Source organism: Mastomys coucha, unplaced genomic scaffold (genome assembly GCF_008632895.1).
Source record: "Mastomys coucha isolate ucsf_1 unplaced genomic scaffold, UCSF_Mcou_1 pScaffold7, whole genome shotgun sequence".
Taxonomy (NCBI): Eukaryota; Metazoa; Chordata; class Mammalia; order Rodentia; family Muridae; genus Mastomys; species Mastomys coucha.
The window spans coordinates 44,343,201-44,365,858 of NW_022196913.1; the positions used below are offsets into that span (position 1 = coordinate 44,343,201).

Below are 22,658 nucleotides of genomic sequence, written 5' to 3' on the forward strand. Positions count from 1 at the left end.
GAGAGAGGGAGAGAGAGGGAGAGAGGGAGAGAGGGAGAAAGGGAGAGAGGGAGAGAGGGAGTGAGGGAGGGAGAGAGGGAAGGAGAAAGAGAGGGAGGGAGGGAGAGAGGGAGGGAGGGTAGTGTTCATAATAGACAGCATTATATCCCTGTGAAGTCAGGAGAGATATAAAGAGGTTGGTAAAGCTGTGAAGAGCTGGTCAGGTACTACAAGGAAGTGTGCCTACTCCTCAGTTAGCTCCAGGATTCTATCACCTAGAGCTCCCAAACTCTTCCTGGAATTTATGCAAAAGATATAGAATGAAATCCAACACTCTCTGAAAGCATCAGAAAAAACACAAGGAGGACAGACGTTTCTTGGTGGAAAGAATGGCAGAGGACACAGATGAAGGAAAGCTTGACTGGGTATATCAAGTACACACGTAAGAGAGGGCAGGGCCAGTGCACATTCTGTGACCTGAATAAACAATGTGGGAGGGGACTCTATTTGCTGGGGTTTCCTCTGTGAAAAGAACTACCAATTACCTACTTGTGTGCCCACCACCTCTCATTATAATAGGCAGGCTATGGAAGAAAAGGGTAGAAGAACCAGATGGCTCTAGTGCTTACCATCCCACCACCCAAGTCCTTCTGGAAGCTTGCTTAGTTTGTTTTTAGTGTAATATTATCAATATTTGTAGGAATGCTTACAAGGGTGAGTGCATTTAATTGTACGAGATCTGTAATACTTTGCGATCCTTATTGTACCATTTGAAACAGAGCTAAAAGTACTTTGCAGATGTTATCTCATTAATCTACGCCAAATCCCCGTGAGCCAGGTAACATAAGTATGCATAACCCAGTTTTACAGATCAGGAAATAGGCAGCGTAGTGAGAAATGACTAAGCCAAGGTTATGGAGCGAAAGAAGGAGAGAGAGGGAACAGAGGACCCTGGTGGTGGCTGTGCTCAGAGACCAGGACACCTCCCTCTTGTCACTCCAGCTAGGTGATAGGAGAAACATAACACTGTAGAGCAGAGAAATCTACCTTTGCACCCCCCCACCCCCCAGTCCATGCCACTTCAGTGCTGTAGCAAGCGTATATTTAAACACACTTCTGCAAATTTAAAAAGTGAAGTCACATCAGTTCATACTGTTTAAAAACAAAAAAACATAAAAACAAAAAACCACTTCCTCAGTAATGTCTCAGAAGCAGAGACCGATCGTGCAGGAGAAGAGCAGAGAGCAGAGGACCAGACTCTGAAGATCACGTTGGACACATCAGATGCAGTGGGTACCAGCTCACCTGCTGCCTTACTGAAATTCGCTCATGACCTTCTCTTCTGTCATGGCCAGGGAGGGAAGATGGCTGGCTTCCTGGAGAACTTTGCTGCACTTCTCTCAGGAGTGTGCCTCTGAGGTTCTTCAAGTTCATATTTTACTATATCCTATCTGCAAGACTGGGCTTTGAACAATTTGAAATTTCTCCCAAGAAATAGGTTTTTATTTTTCTTGTTTGTTTCATTTTTTTTCTCCATCAGTTTTAAAGCAAAAAGAGTCTTGGTCAGATTCAAAGGTGTGGGACAGACAGATTCAGTGATGTGCAGGCTGTGTGCCTGCAGGCTTTTCCTCTCTTGCCTTCATTTCCATCCTGATATCTCCCCAGACTCCCCTTAAAGCGATACCTATGTGAGTGCAGTGCACCCAGAATGGAAATCATTGTAAATCTGGATTCTACAAATCTGACATAACATGAGTTTTTAAATTATAAATCAGTCTTCTGAAAAATTAACACATTTTCAGGAGAAAACACGACTTTGAACTCATTCCCCCAATAATATTTTCAAAATATTTCTCAAGATTTAGAGGTGGAGCACTTTTCTGGATTTTTGTAACTTTCCTTTGGAGAACAGTAAAACAAACACCAGCATCTCTTTCCTTTTGTGGATTCATTTGCGTGAAGGACTGCGCACATCTGAAGTACAGAGTCAGAGTTCTTCCATCAGCCTACTGATGTTTGTAAGTATTACCTAGCTAAATCTGTTGCAGGTAGAATTCTTAATTACTCCCTTTTATTTTTTCTAGTACGTCTTTGCTAACGGGGTTATAAACAGAAACTTTCATTTAGGCAAAGACTAAAATGCATGTCTAAACCTGTTACAGTACTACAAATACTAGTTAGCATCTATGTGCCCAGTGATGCTGATGTGTTTAACATCAGGTTTAAGTCCACACATTTAATATACATATATATATAATATTAATGAACTATGCCATACAGGACATTTGCCTCCAGGTACTTCCGTAATACATACCTCAATGATGGCGCCATCCGGAAGCCTGAGAAAATGGCGATACAGTTCTTGAAACCCACTGGGATAAACAGTGTATACTGAAATGTGGGATGTAACCCCTCTTGGGCTAACTGGAGACTCAAAACTTTCATCCTGATGGTGGAAGTCACAGCTGGAGATATTGGTCTCTGTGTCATGGCTTTTGCAGATGTAATCATACACTGCCACCTAGGGAGACCCCGAGAGGCAAGTACCCCAAACCCAAAGGGGGGAAAACAAAAAAGGTAGTTAAGATTTGTCAAGAGCATAGCCAATTTTACATGAATTTACAATAAATCTGAAATTCTGCTGTCTTGCAGTGCCTGCACTCCACTGCACACACCATACGCATTTTCCTGACATGTATCTAAATAGCGAAGACAGACAAATCCCTGGTGTGTGCTCCACAAAGTTAATTCTACACAGAAGCTGTAATTGGCTTCCATGTTAACCCAAGGCAGGAAGATCAAGCAGGCTGGGAGAATGACAGTGTAGATTGGAAAACAAAAATGTTTACAAATGGCTTTATGAACGGGCATGCTGCTTTCTCACCGGAAAGAAAGGCTTGCTGCTTTCTCACCCGAAAGGAAGGCTTTCTCTTTCGACTTGTTTGTGCTGCAAAGTCTATGTGTCAGACTTCTCAGATCACTAAATCAATGGGCCAACGATAGTCCACGGACATTCCCTGCAGTCTACAGGGCAGCTTTTGTATGGCGTGGGCATTGACTACTAAGTTTCTTCCTGGTAATCCTGAAAATTTGGACTTACTGGAATTTTATTTTTAATAAGGCTCCTCAGGTGACAGTTTCATTGTCTAATGTGACACACCCTGTGTAGTATATTAGAGTTAAAATAACTAAATTATAGTGCAGTGGAAAAGACGAACCTGTATCGATTGTTTAAAATCCTGCCGATGAAAATTTCACTTTGCCACCTTAAAACTTGTGTGTGGCTAATAAAACTTCTGGTTTCCTTTTTCGTTTGTTTTGTTTTGCTTTGTTTTGTTTTGTCTTGTTTTGTTCTGTTGTCTTTCTCTTCAATTTCTGAGCTATACTGACACTCTCTATAATTCCCCATTTTCGTATTCCAAGATGTCCATATTTTTAGAACTTAGCAGAGTTTTTTATGGATTTCTTTCTGCATTAGCATTTTTTTTGGCAGAGACAGAAAATATTCATCTAGTGACCCATAAAGCCCATTTCAAACACAAAGCAAATGCTAACTCCTCTTAAACAACTCTTTAAGAGTACTGCAAATACCGAAGAACATGGAAAGATATAATTATATGAAAAAAAATTCTGCCCAAAGACAAGTTAATGCAAGTTTGAAACTGACAATAAACTCGTAAAGTTTTAGCCAGTGAGAAATATTTTTTTCTTGGGGGCAAAAACGGTATGATTAAAATATGGATGGGCAGAAGACAAGGTCATAAATTTTGTGAAAGTATTTAAAGGACTGAAAAGACAAGCATCTTAGGGGATTAAAAACAGAGGTTTTGAGTCAATAGAAGTAATTCTTAAGAAACCTGGTTTTGCAGAGATTTGCAGGAGCATATGCGTATGCTAACTTTACAAAGTAGAACTATGGCAAGTACACACAAGGGACTTTTCTTCCAGATAAAGCACAAGTTTTCTTTTTTTTATAATCAATGAATATAATTGTCTATTTAAAGCGTGAAGAACATGTGCTATACAGACTACATGAAATAATATGAAGCTATAAAGTGATAAAAAAAAATCCTGGTTTTTGTTTTTTGTTTTTGTTCTTTTTTTTTTTTTTTAATCAACATGGACTATGGAAGACATTAAATGAGATGAGCCAGCATAAAGAAGGCATGGTCCCATTGATTCATGGCATCTAATAAAGGCTGACATCATAGTTGTAGAGAGAAGACTCCTGGTTGCCAGATGAGCTAAGAGAGAGAGGCTGATCAACAGGTGAAGAGTTCGCAGGCATGCTAGTGAAACATTAATGCCCAGTAGGGTGAAACTAGTTTTAATATGATGAATATCTCAAACTAGTGGAAATGATAAGTGTTTGAAATGACTGATCAGCTAACTACCTAGATTTGACAATTACATAATATCTATATATTTTGAAACATTAGGTGATGTTCTCTAATCATTATGTTTCTTTTATGGATGCCAATGAAACAGCCTTGGTACAATTGTCTTGGGCACAGACAGTGAGAAGATGCTTCCAGAACTGGTCTGTCTGGTGCTGATAAAGACACTGAGAGACAAAAGTGCATAGGAAAGGGGTCCCTGATGTTGTTATAGGAAGATGTGAGGCCAGAAGGACATTAGGTGTGGTAAAGACTCCAGAAACTGGGTTAAGACAGCTTGAATGTCAGCCATAAAGAGACTGCACTGACAGAAGCAAAGCTAAGTGCAATGGGCTCACACTTTAGCCAAGTAAAAAGAGAGAAGAAAATCTAATTAACCACAAGAGGTAAAAAGATTAATATCCTTTGCCAACAAAGGAAGTCTGAAAATTGGAAAGCATAGGCATACATACATACATACATACATACATGCATGCATGCATACATACATAAATACATATGCATACATAGGCAAGTATTCATATAGAAATTATGTTACCAAGCATGCCTGGTTTAAGAACACCATTTAAGAGAGAAAGATGGTAGACAACTTTATGGGTATGCTTAACTCAAGGTCATGGACCACAAACTTAAAAAGCTAAAGTGCTGAACAGGGATATATCAGAACATGTTCAGCCTGAATCATGAGTTGTATCTGACTACAAGGATTAATCATAAAGGTGTCCACCCCACCTGGTGGTAATCAAGGTTATGGATTATAAAGCTGAACTAATTAACTAACTTGTGGTAAAATCACAAAAGGGTAGGCAGTACATGGGACCAACTAGAAGGAAAAGAGGCTAGTGTCCATTGTACCCAAAAGAGGCATGTGAGACAACATAGGGAGAGTGGCAGATTGGATAGACATAGCTTTTCATCTCTGATGTAGAGTCTGGAATGGTAGGGTGCTAACTAGACATGGGAATGAGATTTCTAACAAGCAGTCAGGACAGATATGAGGAAGGATATAAGACAAATCACTGGACATGTCTAAAGGAGAAATTTGTTAAACTACATCAGAACTGTAGCCACAGTTATAGTAACAGACATTGTCATATATAATTTAATTCTAAATCTGCTGATAGCATGCTGATGACATCATCTGACCATGTTTCTTGTTAGGTAACTTGTGGAGTCTGGTCCTGGAGGCTGCATCAGCACAGAGACCGTCTGGGCTGTTCATCCTGTTCACCCAGCTTCAGTCCAGGCTCTCCATGGGCCTTTCCTCCCCTTTAGAATTAACCCATTTCTGAATTGGGATGAAAAACATATAATTCCAAACCCATGCAGAAAACAAGGAAAAGGATAAAAGTAGGTTTTGCTATGTTCTGGAGTATATAGATACCTATACCATACCTACCACAAATACTGATGAGAGTAGTTATTGGACAGCATCTGTGACTTTGAAAGTAGAGCCTCCATGTTTTGGAAATGCAACATTCAACATTAAACAAAGCTGTACTCTTCTCTTGGAAAACACTGCTTATTTCAAGAAGATGGGAACACTGTAGCAGTTACTCTCCTTTGAGAAATTGGTTTCTTCCAAACTAAATTTACTGTAAAGAGCACGTGTGCATGTGCGTGCACACACGTGCATGTGCACGCACACACACATACACACACACACACATTGCTTTTCACTTTAGTTTGTTTTCCTATCTTCCTTTCTTCTTCGATCACAGGAATCTGAAGTATGAGAGGGAAGAGGCAACTTTGGCTGACACTGAAGTATGTCTAAGAAGAAAGTAGGTAGTAAGGGACAGGCTGAAATGTAAGTCAACATTACTTAGTGACAAACATTTTACACACACAAACACACACACACACACAGACATACTATATATATATATATATATATTTATTATATATAATTTGATATGTATGAGGCTATATACTACATATATATGTATATTTGTATATGTAAATTGAACATACATATATATAAAACTTCACATGTACAAGATATAAAAGGCTGTAGAGCTGATAGCACTATGTCCATTTCATAGCCAAAGCAACTGAAGGATGTGAATTAATTTGCTCAAAGGCACAGATACACAACAGTGTCGTGGAGGCATTCCCCTTATTCATGATGCACCTCCTACTTCCTTGTGCTTTTGATTCCAATCTCCAAGCTGTTCATCCTCTATCTCTTGGGAAACCCACTGAGTGTTGAGATCAGCCTCTGCCTTCTTTCCTCTAAGTTTCTCTATATTAGATAAAACTGGCTTCTGAGACTGTGCTTTGCCCTAGGAGTCTTCATCTGTCAAGAAGTGTGTGGCTTGACTTTGAGGAAGAAGGATGACTGAGGTCCAGGAACAACATTGTCTGCCTGGCATCACCCACGCCATGCTCCTTGATAAGTGATTGTTTGTGGGAGTGAAAAAGGAGCCGCCCTGTTAATTTAAGATAGAGAATTGAGATCATAAGGACACTTGAGTGTACTCAAATCACATAGGAGAAACCAGGCCCTGGAATTTATCAGACACATCAGACCATCTGAGGAATGGATGTAACCCCTTTAACGAGACCACATAAAGTGATGAACACAACACCATGATGATATGGCCTTATAACATTCCGTCATCTAATTGCTGGTGTGTGTGTGTGTGTGTGTGTGTGTGTGTGTGTGTGTGTGTGTGTGTGTGCATGAGGGCAGGCAGAGGGCTCCCTTGGTTTCAGCTCAGCTCTGTTCCCTACTGTTGACATAGTCTACCTGCCCAACAGTCTACCCATCTAGACCTAGACTTGAACCCACAATCCCTGTTCTCAGAGCCCAGTTCAGCATTTCACTTCCCAGCTGGACTCTACAGCCTCACTCTCAAACTCCGACTCCTGTGGCTCCCTCCCAGCACTCTTATGGCTCTGAATCTCCACAGTACAACCTGTCAACCCATTTCTTCAAGTTTGAACTCCACTGTAGCCTCTTAAACTTGCATTCTTTCTGAAAACCCTATAGAAGCATATAGATAGATAGATATGTTTGCTGCCTTCTGCATGATATGAAAGTTGATATTAGTGATAATTATTTGAAAAAAAAATCTTCACTCACCTTGGCCAACTTATCAGGTAGGTAGGATTATGTGGCAAACCACGGCCATCACTCATCCTTTTGAACTTAACATTTTTAATAACTTCTGGAATTGTGAGAAGAGGCACAAAGTGGCTCCATTTCTCACATGGCATGATTATGACACTTGGGGAAGCAGAAGAGAATCTTATATTTGTTTCCATGTTTTAGAGTAAGGCTGTTCCTAGAATTTAACATCTCTACCTGCCCAAATCTGGTTTAGCAAGAATATCCCTGTAGCCTGTGTTTCTGATGTCTACTGCAAGTCTTTTTTGTTACCAAGTAACACAATAGTATCCATCTTCCACAGAACTCTCTATAATAAGGCAGAAACTTTTATTTCCTTTGCACTACTTTCTATGGATAAATTTTAACTTTCTCAGACAGTTCCTAGGAGATATCTATACCAGTCCCCTGAGACCCTGACCATAAAGAGTCAGACTATATTTGAGCTCACATAGCTCTGACTCTAAAGCTGTTGTGACTACACTGTGATTCAATGTTTGACCACACGTAGGGACATACTGTTGTGTTTTCTCCTTAATGTGCAGCCACAGGATGGGGACATGTTTGGACATGACTCTAAAGGCTGGGTTTTCCTTTTAGCTCAGTGCTTCTCTGGATGATTCTTAGTTTCCCATCCTGGGTCTTGGTGGGACCATCCTAACTTAAATGTCATATTCAAATGACCAATGTCTATGGCACGAGACCACATTTCTCTCTGCATCTGGGCTGTAGATGTCTACGAAAGCAGCTGTGCTCTTCCCCAGAGCTTCCCGATGGCAAGTCTTGGAAGAGTCAGGATCCTAGAGGCAGCCAGAGGAAGAAATGAAGTCATAGAGTCGCCTCACCTTCCGAAAAGGTCACAGAGACAAGGGGAAAGTCCAGTGTGCCTTTCAGAAATAGTCAAATGACCTGAGACAGACTTTCCCCACAGAAAAGAGTCTCTCAGTAACCTGCTGAGGCATTCAGCTTTTTCACCCTGGCTGTGAAAACACCCTACCCTGCGGGTAATTGCTATATCTTCTACCTTAAACCAAAGAACAGCCTCCAGCAATGAAGGATGCTTGGCTTTAAGACTGTAAAATCTCCCCAGGGTTAAGAAAGTAGGGCAAGGTTGGAAAAAAAAATGTTTTATAACAGAGAAAAATGGGAAGAGCAGCTGATCAGAGGCAGATACAGAGGAAGAGAGAGACGAAGAAGTTATCTTCCCCCCTTAGAGTGTGTAGTTCTTTCCTGAACAATCTACATGAACACCCTATTCTCTTGTCTTTTAAATGGGTGCCCTTATATCTAGTTGCTGAGAAAGAAACTGTGTGGCAAAGTGACCAGCGTGGTATTTGCTATCCAAACCAAAAGCCTACATGTAAACATCTCCATTAAATTTTATTTCTGGTCATAAAGGCAATCTAAATAGAGGACAGGAAGATCTGGTAGGTTAATTGGCACACAATGTATGCAGTCTTAGCTAGAGTGGGTGAGGGGCAGAAAGAGATAAAGAAGGAAGCAGGACACGAGTTTTCTCTAACCAGCATTTTCTAAACATACTTCTGCTTTTCATTTTTGTAATGAATAAGGGCTTAACTACTTGCCCAGTTAAGTGACTTCCTGGAAAAACTGAAGTCCACTCTAGTTCTGTAAATGCATAAGGTCAGAATATGCTTATGTTACTCTATTCTACTGCTACACATAATCTGAGATGGGTTGCATATGTCTCTCTCCTGTCACATAAAATCCCTTTCATCAAACCAATCAAACATGTCTAGCATTGCTGGGGAAGCCCGGAGTGAGTTAACAAATCTACTGAGACAAATGGATTGAGAGACTACACATATAGAACATACCTTGGGAGCTGAAGCTGACCTCGATCTGGAAGCATAAAAATATAATATAAAGCAAAACCACAAAACATCAACCCCACATACTAAAACTTAAATGAAATCCATCCTTCAGCAGGAGAGCAAGTTCAGGGCTGTGATTCAGTAGTAGATGAAACAGGCCGGAACAGGTTCAAATACTGCATATTTCACAACAGAGCTTAATTAACACAGGACTATGAGGCTGTTAATTGCGTTATAATAGTTCAGCATGAAATTAGGTCTGATGTGAACGTCCTTATAGTGGAGTTGTTTATGTTATTATAATTATGCAGTAGAACATAGATTTATGGCATAGATATATTTTTTTCTAATAGCTTTTGGATTGATTTCTTTTCTCGCTTGGATTTACGTTCAGTTTCTAAGTATGGCAAACCAAGCAGAAGGAGCCAGGGTCAGGAAATTAGGTCACCCTGGATGATGCAGTAGGTCTCCTGTGGATTTGATGTTAGAGTTCCAAATGAGTTGTGCTTGATGATGGTGATTTTCATCACCATTTATTTAGAATTAGACCATTTTGTTAAAAACAAAACAAAACCAAAAAACCAAAAAACCAACATCCCCAGAGGGTCTTAGTAAAAGGTTCACTTTTACAGACATGCCTGCTTTGTTTAGTCTTAGAAAGCAATGCGTTCCTCTGTTTTCTGCTGCTGTAACAGAAATACCAGAGACTGGGTAATTTATATGGAACAGAAAGAATTCCATTAAGCTCACAGTTTCGGCAACTGGGAAGATGAAAAGGGGGAAGGGCTTTTGTGGTACATCAACAAACTGCAGAAGGCACAAGAATAACAGAGGCAAACAATGAAAGGGATAGGTGTTGTGAAAATGCAATCCGGCAATAACTAGCTAGTCCCCCCAGCCATGGTTCTGATCCATTGGAGAAGGCAGAGGCTTTTTGTCCTACTTACTATTAGTCTGTTGCCAGCGCATGAGTATTTTCAGGGGTAAGAGGGGGCATTCAAACTGCAACATTCTTTTGAGAATCAAAAGGATGCAAATCAATTGTCTAAGGTAGACAAAAATCTCAAAAACTCAAAGATTGGGTCTTATAGAAAATGTCACCTCCAGTTCATAGAAAGCAGAAGATGACACAGGAGAGTAGGTTTTTCCAAAGATGGTGATGTATGTCCTCCCTTGATTCATGCAGAATTGTTTTGGAGTTCAAACTCAAAGCTGGCTCATATGAGAACTGAAGACATGGCCTGATTCAAACATTTAAAACCTGGCACACACACAGCGACTTGGAAAACTTTCCCATTTGATGGTTTGGCTTTTCATCTTGCTATTCTGACTTCTGTGCAGTCTATGTTTATCAGTGGTTTTACAACACTATTTCATGTATTTCATATATTTCTTGACAACAAAAGATCAAAGAATTAATAGAAGATTACACCAAAATATGTTTCTTTCTTTAACAGAGCTATCAGAAAAGGAGAACTTAAGTAAATTTGAACCAATTTAGTGAAAAGTAATAGACTATGGAATGGTCAGCAAGCCATATTTTTATACAAAATTATCTCTGCCCTACTGAGATAGGGATTTATTATGTCATTGGAGTAAAGTTAACACACCACTGTGTGCTTCTGTGAACATACTCTACCTTAGGATTCGCTATTGAACACCTCCAATTTCCCATCATTTATCTGTTGTTGGAAACATACTGCTTTGTCTTCAGACACGACTGTACAAGGAAATCTCTAAGAATTTCACTTCTGGTTAAGCCATTATTCAAATGTCTGAGCAACAGCAATAAATACAAGGAAAAAAAGTTGGGTGCTATTTTATTAAAGGATAAAAATCACAGGTCTTGGCAGGAGTCCTGTAGTTTTTGCCTCTGGACATGTATGCAAATGTTCATAATGGTAGCACTGTGGCCATATTTAAACATCCTACAGATTAATCTCAGAGCCAATGTCAGCTTAGAACAACCCCTCCCTTCTTCCAGTTCTCTGTTCATGCCAAAAGTGGTTAAAAGGGAGAGAGAGCATCATCAGTCCTGGAATCCTAGGTTGGGAGGTTTGGGGGCCACGCACGTGGGACTGAAGCCAGACGGGGCGGGGAAGGTTAGAAAAAAGAAACACATTCATTTACTCCAACCACCCACAATGATTTTAGATAAATCCTACAGATGGTGAAGGGATTGTTTAAATGCAAAGTAGTCCTAAATGATGTAGCCAGCCCTGTTTCCCACACCTACACTCTTCTCTAGAGTTACAGGAAGGAAAACTTCAAAGTCAGAGTGCCAAAACCAGATTGTTTTTGAAAATAAGACAAAATACCCAGACCTTCAAATTTAGAGCCTACCTTTCTTCCCTTGAATGCTACAAGAAAAAGAAAAAAACTTTAAAGGTTGTTATCTATTTGATCTAACCTTTTACTTTATGCGATTATAGAACTAAGGGATAGTAACTGAACTAGTTTACTGGAGGACCCAATTGTGGAATTCCAGGTATCTGAAGGAAACAACATTGACCAACTTAATTTTATTTTTTGGTGTTAAACTTGAAATGTGGTCCCGCAGTCCTGGCTACAGTAGACTAAAATTCATAACTATGTTACTACATCTATGGTAGAAAAATCTTAAACTATTAACTCATATGAAGAACACTGACCCTTTCAATTTTAAAATACAATTCAAGAAAGTATGATAATGCAAACCTATGGTCTATGGTACTTGGAAGGTACTGAGATCCTGAGGCAGGAAGATCTCCCCACTGAGATCAGGAGATGGAAGTCAGCTTGGGCAATATGAGACCTTGATTCAGAGAGATGGAAATCTTAAATATGATACCTGCACCACTGTTTTGATGTGCAGGGCACTGAAATAGGGAATCCTTCCTTCCTCTATGAGAAGTTTCTATCTCAAAGGGTGACCTGTTGTTAATGCTCATAGCTAATACTTGATTCTAAGTACATTCGTTGAATTGATTTCTCTGCAGTGGTAGAAAAATACCAAAATAACACATGCTAAGAGATTGTAGGTCTATGCGTGTGCATTTTATTTTGCTTTCAAGAGAAAGTATGTCTCAATTTGGTTTTGAATCATCTGAAATGAATGAAAAGCAGGTGGATGGAGAATAGAATGTTTATACTCTGTCTAATCTTATTTTGAATCCAAGTCAAGTGGTACAAATTGGCTGCCTATCTAGGGAGAACTGGCAACCATTGTGCTCCTATCTCCCACTGAGCATGCTCCAACATGACCTTTGCAATAGGTGTTGGTGAGTTCTCCCCAGACATGTACTTGGCTTGTGGCTCTCCTCAGTCACTATTGTTACAAATGCCATCTATTAGTGAGGTCCACTACCCTAAAGGAGAGGCTGCAGCCCATCAGCCATACCCTGTGCCTGGTGATTGGAATCACCTGGAATAGACGTATTGCTATCAAACACCTTAAGTATTTCTTTCTCTGCTTGTTCATTTCTCCCCTTCTACAGACACAAGCTTCACATGGCAAATCCATGGAGGCTGGCTGCTGAAATGCACTAAATATTCATACTCTTAAAGGAGTAAATAAATGAATATAGCTATCTCAGAGGATCCAATACTGGAAAACACCCGGGTTTTCTGTTTGGCTGTTATCATCCCTGTTTTTGAAGCTCCTGGAATCTATTTTATTTTTCCAACTACAAATTCCTATATTTTTTCAAATTGATATATATTAATTTATTAATGTATGCATTGATATCAGTGTTTTCCATTTCCGCAACAGTACCAGTGAAGTATCAACATCCTACACTGCAAGCCTGAACTCAGTTTTCTAATCCAGGGAGCTCTTCTCAGCCACTCTTTCATTACCTCACCACACCACACCATCCACAAGTCAGAGACTACTATGGTTTAACTCTCCTGGAATAACAGCCCTTCACATGCACATAAAACATCTACTTCTGACAATACAGTACATTCTGAAACAATCATTACACAACCATACAAGTAAGAAAAGACTGTCTTGATTTTAAAGAGCCATTTATCTTATATCTTACTGCATATGAGTGGTTTGCCTGTATGTACATATGTATGTATGTATGCATGTATGTATGTATATATGCATGCATGTGCACCATGTAAATGCCTGGAATCCACAGAGGCCAGAACAGGGTGTTGGATCACTTGAAACTGGAATTAAAGATAACTGACATAGAGTGGATTCAAAATGTGACAGCTGGACTCTCTGACCCCCAGGACCCAAGCTTCTAAATGGTCTCTGCTCTCCTTTTAAAAGACTAAACTAAAGTTTAAACTGAACTAAGTTTAAAACTAGACTGTAGAATAGAAAAATCCTCCTGAAGTCCTCATTTAAACAGAACAAAGTGACTTCTTGAGTTAAATAATTTCTATGACATCTTCCTGGTCTAAAAGATGTGTTAGGAGATATACATATATATGTGTATATGTGTACATATATATCTATATGTGTATGTACATATACGTATTGTATATTTACATGCATATGTAATATATATATATATATATATACATATATATATACATATAGTCAACAAAATCATGGCAATTGAGCTCACAAGATTTTTTTTTGTGACTCAGCTTTATTAGCACCTGCTACCAATAGCACATCTGTCTGCACCTGCCTTTCAGAACTAAAGAGGATTCAGAATTTCTCTAAAGAGCATTGCTTGGAATACCATGAAACTTTAGAAAATGGGAAAAAAAACTATAGAACTTTTGGTCTTGTTTTACTGTTCTTTTTATTTGTAATTTAATTTTTTCATTTTTGAGGAAAACTCATTCAACTTTATTGAAATCTACCTAACAAATTAAAATTGTGTGTGCCTAAGACACATAACATATAACGCACATATATTGGGTGTGAAATGGCTACAATTACACTGTATCATATAATGTTTAGGTGTTTAATTCACTCTGAGTTGTTTTTTGAATATACTATCAGGCCTAGGTTTAATTTCCTCCTTTTAGATTTGAGTTTCCAGTTTGCAACAGTAGTTATTGAAGTGAAGCACCTTGCCATGATATGTGTTCTTGCCATTGTATTGAAGACCACAAATGTTCCCATTTATATCTATGATTTCTATCTCTCCCATTGTCCCATCACTCTCTGTGTCTGTTTTTATGATAATACCATGCCATTTTGGTCATTACAGCTTTGCTGTATGTTTTGAAATCAGACGATGTGATGCCTCCAACTTGGTTGGGTTTGTTCTAGTGTTTGCCTATTAGGTGGTATTTGAGGATTCATATAGATTTAGTATTTTCCACTTCTGTGAAGACTCCCATTGCATGTGGAGATTACACTGAATCTGAAGATTGCCTTGGGTAGTTGGATAGTTTAGTTAATTTTCACACAAATTATTGTTATCTATTTGTTTCACCATTTCTTAATAGTTCTAGCCAACATGTCTTTATCTCCTTGATAGAATAAATTCCTATGTATTTTCTATAGATTCTATGGCCAATGAGTTTGGTTTTGTTATTTGTCTCCAGGATAATTCATATATAAAGTTGCTATCGTTTATCTGCATGTTGATATTTTATCCCAGTGTTCTTGAATAATTTACTAGTTGATACAGTTTAGGTTAGAGTCTTTAAATTTTGCTATATATAAGTCAGTTCATATATGATAATTTTTCTTCATCTTTTGTTATTCCCTTACCTACAGAAAGTACAATGTATGCATGTTTAAAAAATGAAATAGGAAAATGTAGCATCAATGAGTTAAAATCATTATGATGTGTGATTGTAGTCAGGGGACAGGATTTATAGATGGGCTGATGAGATGTCTCAGAAGCTAAAGTCACTTGAAGTACAACCCTGGTGACTTCAATTTTGTCTTGAAACTCTCTGAAGGTGGAAGGATGGTACTGATTCTACAGCATTGTTCTCTGACCTCCTCATAAACAGAATTGCAACCCCTATAAATCATCATACAACACATGCACACACAATTAATAATTAATTAACTAATAATTAATTGATTAAAAATAAAATTTCCAGGATGCTGAACTGAAATTCTATTTTCAAGGTTTTACTATACTTATTATGTTTAAGTTTAAAGAAGTAATCCAAATAACTGATATATGTCCCTAATGTGAAGAACAATAAAGAACATGGATACTACCAAACAGAAATCCTATAAATAAAAAGTACAGTAACTAAAATGGCAATTACATTAGGGTGAGAAACGAAGTGTATACACCAGAAGAAAGAAACAAATGCTTTGAATAGTTAAAAATGATTTGTCCAATCAGAAGAATAAAAAAAATAAATAGAGAAATGGGTTCATGTCAGTTCTCAGTGGATAGAGATGCTTGACGCCAAGCTTGAAAACTTGAGTTTGATGGAGAGAATGGATTCCCAACTCCAACAGGTATGTTGTATCCATATTCACACATTTTCCACCTTAAAAATATAAATGTAATTTTAAAAAAATGAAACAACTTATCTGAAGAATAAGAAAACTGCAAAATGCCAACCAGAATAGAGGCCCATCTGGAACATCTCAATACCCACACAAACACAACTGCAGAAGAAGACAGGATCGCAACCACAGGTTTATGTTACTAAGCAACGGCAGGAAATCTTCCAAATAAGTGGGAGCACTTTTGAACAAACCCCAAAGAGTCCAGGTAAAGTAAAAAGTATAGACATTATTTAGACATGTCCCAGTCTAACCACCAAGAACCCACTCCCCACCCCCTCACCATCCCCCCCCCAAACCCTGTCAGGCAAGCAGGGAATAAAAGACATATTATTTAGAGAAAAATTGTCTGAATATCAGGTACAATGCCAAAACCGAGAAACAGAGGTTAGGTGACAATGGGACATATCATCCTGGAGGCTGAGCTGCTTGTGGTCATTACAATGTAATCATGGTTTCTTTGTACATGCTGCAACAACAAAGGCTGTAACAGACACATTACACAATGACCCAATCACACAATAACTTATGTTTTCAGTTTACTAACTTCCTTATCTCTGAACACAGTCTTCTTCAGCAAAGAGAGTTACAGGTCTAGACTTGAAAATGATTTCTAAATTTTTATCTTTGATCATGTATATGTCTATGTTCCAGGTTTGTCCATGCATGCAGTGTCTGTGGAGAGCCGTAGGGGATGTCAAATCTCCTGGAGCTGGAGTTATAGGCGGCTGTCCTTTGGAAGCACAGCAAGTGCCCTTAACCACTGAGCTATCTCTCCAGCTGCCCTGGATAGATTTCTATCATTTGAAGACCCAGCCACAAGTGAAATATCTGATTCCAGGATTTCTAAGAGCTTTCCAGTTTTTTTTTTAAATATACACTAGAGGGTGTTTGGACTAGAATAGAAACACATGAAAGTATCCCAGATTGGTGCTGTAACAGTTCAGGAGACAGTCGCTTCACTTTATATTCTTCTAGGTCAAAAAGCTGTGGGAAGCCATGCCCCCTTACCTTTGTTTTAATTTGAAAAAGCAGGATGCCAAAATAAACAAATACAAATCATCACTCTCCCTGTCTACAGATCCATAAAATTAAGACTCAAGTGGCAGAACACTACTAGCAAACATTGCTCACTTGATGCCTAGAGTAAATAAAATGGTTTTCAAATGTTTCTAAGATATTATTTACTAGCCTGCAACTCACCTAGTATTTGGTTCTTCTACTCTGGATGATTTACACATACTGGACAAAGTGAATATCCTCTATCTAAAGAAAACAAGAGATCAGGGATATGCTCAGAAGTTAAGAGCACTTGTTGTTCTTACAGAGGACCAGGGTTCTGTTCTGAGCACCCACATGGAGGCTCACTACCCACCTTACACTATTCCAATGGATCCACAAGCTTCTGATCTCCATGGGGACCTGGCATATATGTGGTACATGAATGACTATATAGGCAAAACACTCAAACACCTAACATAAAAGAAATAAATATTAGGAAGAAAGAAAGAAGGAAGGGGAGAAAGAAAGTAAGAGAGAGAGAGAAAGGAAGAAAGAAAGAAAAAGAAAGGGATAGAGAGAAAGAGAGAAAGAGAGGGAGGAAGGAAGGAGAGAAAAAAGAAGGAAGAAGCAAAGAAAGAAAGAAAAAAGAGAGGAGAGGAGGAAGGAGGAACTGTTTATATTGGGCACAGAGGATAGTGCTCATTCTCTTGATAAGTTGACATGACACTATTTAGATAAGAACAGAGAGCACCAGCATCCCTCTCCCTCTATGCCCACCCCCCCTCTTTCTCTCTCTCTCTCATACACACACACACTCTCACACACACGCTAAATGTTATAATCTAGATTTCAAATATCAGTTGAAAGATTCCAAAAGTAGCTACAACTTTTAGTAACAAACTGCTACCACATTTGTCAAACTTACAGCTTCATGTGTTTTCTTATCAGCAGCCTTATGAGTAGCTAGACCCATGCACATGTGTGTGTACACACACATACACACTCACAGTTTGTATAACATTTTTAGATGTTATGTCAATTCCATTTCGTTCTTAAATCTACTCAGAGTTAAAAGTATCAGAATGTGCTTCCTTCCTTGGCAAGAAAGAGACAGAAAGGAGATGAAGCTTGCATTCCCTGCCTCAAATATATTTTTGAGACAGAACCAAAGGTTCGCAAATTAAATGGAAACTTTAACATGCAGTAATAGCCTTTGATTGATTGATGGACAAATTAGAGCCTGGAAAGACATAATTCCATTATTAAAAATTGATTTCCAAACTAATGCGTTAAAAATAATGAAATCAGTGTGTTTATAGCTAAAAGGTATTGTCATTAATTCAACTTTCGTTAAATTAGCTCAGCAGAAAGATAGTTATACGTATTTTAAGTGTATTTTAAATGAAAACATCCAGTTCAGTTGGCCAATGTTCTTGATAACAATATCTTGTCCAGTGGTATCTTGAACTATGGCAGGAAATTATTTATTGGAGGAAATGGGCATTAGAGAGAAGTAAAGCAGAGACTGGCTGGAGACCTACAAACTGGGGCCGACAAGTAGCTGGGGAACCAATTCCCCTCCTGGAGACACCTTAAGAGAGCAGTTGCAAAGTCTGCACAAAGCACAGGCAATGAAACAGCCTACAGCTGTCCCAAAATGTCAGTCACTTTGATGGCTGTAATTTTATTTTTTCATTCTTTGTCTTCTAAGTATCTTTTAGTTATAGAATCAACTAGTTTCAGACAAATATGTGACTGTGTACAGAAAACAATAGAAAATTCTAGATTGGGGGTTACAAAGTAATATTATAGTCAAATTTACCTAAGGCTATTCCAAGAATTCACATAGACTGTGTGTCCCTCCATGTGCTTTCTTTTTCCCCATGAAGAACCGCCAACCCTTGGTGGTAATTAGATTATGTGTGGGAGGATCTGAAAGGATTTCTTGAAGGAGAAATACATGCACTAAGTCCTAAGAGCCTAGTATAGGGAACATAATTTAACATAATTATGGCCAGATATAGTAACCAAGAAAGCAAGATATTAACCAAGAGATAACCATAAAAATAAAAGAAAAAAATGAATTACTCTAAAAAATTAACTGGGTATCTAAAAAAGGTGGAAATTCTAAGTAGAACAAAATTATCTACCTCCACACATGATATGTGTAATGAGGAAAGTCTCCCAGGAGGAAACTAAGAATTACGTAGTAACATGTGGTCACTGACAACAGGTAATGGCCAGCTGAACAATGGACACATGCCTGGAAAGGAAGGAAAGAAACAAAGCCAGGTCTGAGACGTGGTTCAAAGTTTGGGGACTAGTTGAACATCCACAGGGACTTCTCAAAGGCTAAAAAAAATCCCAGAAAGTTTCAGACAGCACATGAGCCAGAGAATGAATGAACATTTAGAACAAGAGGAGATGGAAGGAGCACAGGGAAGCCTGTCATAAAAACACACGTTGCATAATAGATGATGAATCAGTTCTATTATTTAACTTTCCCAAAGATGGAACAATATGGAGATACGCTAACCATCATAGTCAGCGTTAATTTACAGTGGGAGAAATAATTAGAATCTCACTTTTTCTGAAGAATGGAGTGAAAATGTAAACAGCGCTTCCCCCCAGGCAAGTACTTTATCAAGTTGACAGGTGCATTTGAATTACCATGGGTGGGGGAATCTAATAGGTTATTTATGTGCCATTTTAATAGAAAGACCCAACCGTCAAGATGGACAGCAGACTTTATCAGTACTGCTGTTTGCAACTAATCCTCCAATTTAGCACCCCATGAAAATACCTGCAACAAAATCTAGCCATTTTTCTTTTACACTCCATTATGGAAAAATCAATATGGGCGCTATTCATCGCAAATCTCTGGCTTGGCGGGTGCCTGAGCTACAGAGTCAAAAAAATAAAAAATAAATAAAAAAAGCCAACCTGACAGTTCAGCACTCTGTGTTGCAGAGCCCATTGCTTAGGGTTTTTATTCCACCTTGTTCTTCCACCCAGAATGGCCCAGCTGGCCTCGTATATATTCCAGGATCTAATATATATTTCCCAGTGACCTGAAATCTGATTACTTGAAGGTCAATTCATTTGGAGTTTATTTTAGAGTCAAGAATAGGAGTCGCTTGACTTCTGCACTTGATAGACTTAATTTTTATCTGCCTTTTAACATTCAAGTAAGGAATAGCAGTGAGTTAGCCTGTAAATACTAATTCAGTCAAACCACACAAAAGCTATGCAAGGACTAGACATGTCACTGTTCAAAGGGTTGTCTGAGACATGTCCTGACATCCTGATTCCCAAGGTAATAGTCTTTGTCTCCCTTCTGAAATATCTCCTCTTGTCTTCATACCCCAGATTCTGTATGTTCAATGGGAAGAAATTTTGCTATGCACCAAAGTAAAGGCTCATGGTAATTGATTGGCATGCATTTGTATCCACCCAACACAGAACCACTAAGGCCAATAAACAAAGGGTTCAAAAATCACCCCCTCTTGTATACAACCACCTTAAAGCAAGAAATGTACCAGAGTCCTCTGTTTCCCTCCAAATCATCAATAGTACCTGTTTCCCTAGCATTTGCTATCTTGAATGTTTAACAGAGCAAAAATCCACACATTTCCTTTTGCTACTGGATGTTAGAAAAAGCTTAAAAATAGAACATGATTAAAAATCATAAGAGCTTCCTAGACACCAAGCTTTTAATAAAATGAAGCTTACTCAGCTGGGTATATTTCTCAGAGCTCTGGGGTAGATCCTGCAGATTGGTTCCTTCAGCACATGCTCCACACAGTTACCACAGGCCTGCCAGAAAGGTCGGTAACTGAAACCTGAGATTTCACTTTCCAAACAACTTTAAAGCATGAGTCCAGTGAAAGGCCCCTTTCTTCTTAAACTCACTGTTGATTTCTCTCCGACACAGCCCATAACCCTGACCAGTAAGGAACTAAGTACATCTCTAGGGAAGTTATCAATTAAATGATAAGCTGGTATAGTACTGTAGGCCATTTTGATTTAAAGTTTGGGATTCAACACCTTTAAGCACATAATATTAGTATTTTTTCATTGCCAATTTTCTTTACTGTAATGTCTTTATAAAGACCAAATTCCTGTGTTTTACAACTACTTTTGTTCCTATCACATTAAGATATTCACTTATCTGGACATCATCCATGAACATATACATTCTTGTAGGCCTGGTGGCATAGCCTGGATTGCCTGCTAATTCAAAATCTGAGGCAGGGACCATTCAGAGTTGAACTTGTCTTGACTACAGAGTGAATTCAAGGACAGATTCAGTAAGACACTATCTCAGAACAAAATTCTGAGACTGTACTTCAGTAGTTGGTTCCCAAGCTGGAAAAAGGAGAAGACAGACAGACAGATGGACAAATGGAGGGAGGGAAGAAGGTGTGGGAGAGAGACAGAAGGTGGGAGGGAGGAAAAGAGAGAAGAGTGTGTGCTGAGAGAACGCCATGATGTCTAGGTGTGTGATGCTTGGAGAGCAGCCATCTATCCCCTCATGGCCAGGGTGAGCATGTTTGAGCTCAGAGGAAAACGATACGGAGCACAGTCTTATGAGACCCGTTGATAACATATGGTACCAGCAGTGACGGTGCCAATGGGCCAGAAGAATTTATCAGTGCACTCTTTATTGGGCTCAATTCTAAGGACCGTTTGCTTCCAACAGTTCCTCAGGTGACAATAAAACTGATTTGGAAGTAAATACATTCTCTGATACAGAGAAAGACTTGAGAAGTGAGGTTACCCCCTGAACTTTTTGATATGTAGAAATGTCCCATTCTATATGGGCATGCATATTTTCTTGACTGTTAGATCTATACTTCTGAACCATAGGAAACCATTGCAGTTAATTATAACGGTTATTCTTTGCTCTGTGATTGTTTTATGTGTTTAATTTTTGTCTTACACTCCTGGCTAGTAAGCTCCTTTACTGCCTATTTTATATTTCTCTCTATCCTCTGAGGTATTTACTGCACAGGCAGACAGAACACTCTTTCCATTAGCCAGGTCCGCTGTCAAGGATATTTCGTACTTCCAATGATTTTTCAAGAGTCAAGCAGGTTCATAGTTCTATGATGTCTTATTAGTGGTACTGTAGCTTCATTGGCCCCTTTCCATGACCTACAGGAACATCTTCATTAATGAGCCAAAATTGCACATTCAAAACACAGCTCCCAGCAAGATCAACTGTGTGATCAATGTAACCTTGAAGAAGTCACAGTCCCTGCAGTGATATCAGAAAAGGGCATGTGGAAAAAGACAGGAGTGGAAACTTTATTGGTTGCTAAATATCTGGATTTCTGTCCACTTATTGATGAACATTGCTGAGACACAGCTGGACCCTGAGATAACTGAGCATGGATTTCCCCAACAATTCTCGCAGCTTTCTCGGTGGATGATGAACATTGCCTAGACTTGGGTGATAAGACTATTTGTGTTTTGATTTAATGGTTATTGAAAATTGTGTGATCTCTCCACCAAAAACAAACAAAAAAACCCCACAAATTGTTTTACATCTATTTTGCATAACATTATCTTTATCTAATGTAAATGAACAATAAAACCTGGACCATGATTTGAATGGTAGGGCTAGGTAGATAGCTCAGCTGTTAAGAGGTCACATTGTTTTGGAACCCAGATGATCTGGGTTCCATTTCCAGAAGCCACATAGGGAGGCTCATAGCAACCTGTAACTCCAGGAGATCCCATGCCTTCAATTTTGACATCTCCTGCACTCATATGCATGCTCATAAACCCAGATGAGTAATACACATAATTAAAACTAAAACTATATCTTAGAAAAGAATATTTTTACATTAAGCAATTAATGTAATTTTACATTACATTCTTTTTTTTCTTTT

At 38.7% G+C, this 22,658-nt stretch overlaps 1 protein-coding gene and 1 long non-coding RNA gene across 2 annotated transcripts in view; one reads left to right on the top strand and one right to left on the bottom strand.

Moving 5' to 3' along the window:
* The window catches only part of Ofcc1 (orofacial cleft 1 candidate 1), a 277,373-nt gene that overhangs the window by 12,186 nt on the left and 242,529 nt on the right, over positions 1-22,658 (bottom strand). The window contains exon 16 of the mRNA XM_031359413.1: positions 2,294-2,500. Within this exon, the coding sequence (XP_031215273.1) occupies positions 2,294-2,500 (207 nt within the window). The remainder of the gene's footprint in view (positions 1-2,293; positions 2,501-22,658) is intronic.
* LOC116082506 lies at positions 1,190-6,961 on the top strand. The gene is made up of 2 exons (XR_004115343.1): positions 1,190-1,997; positions 6,666-6,961. It is a non-coding gene; the product is annotated as an uncharacterized LOC116082506 (long non-coding RNA).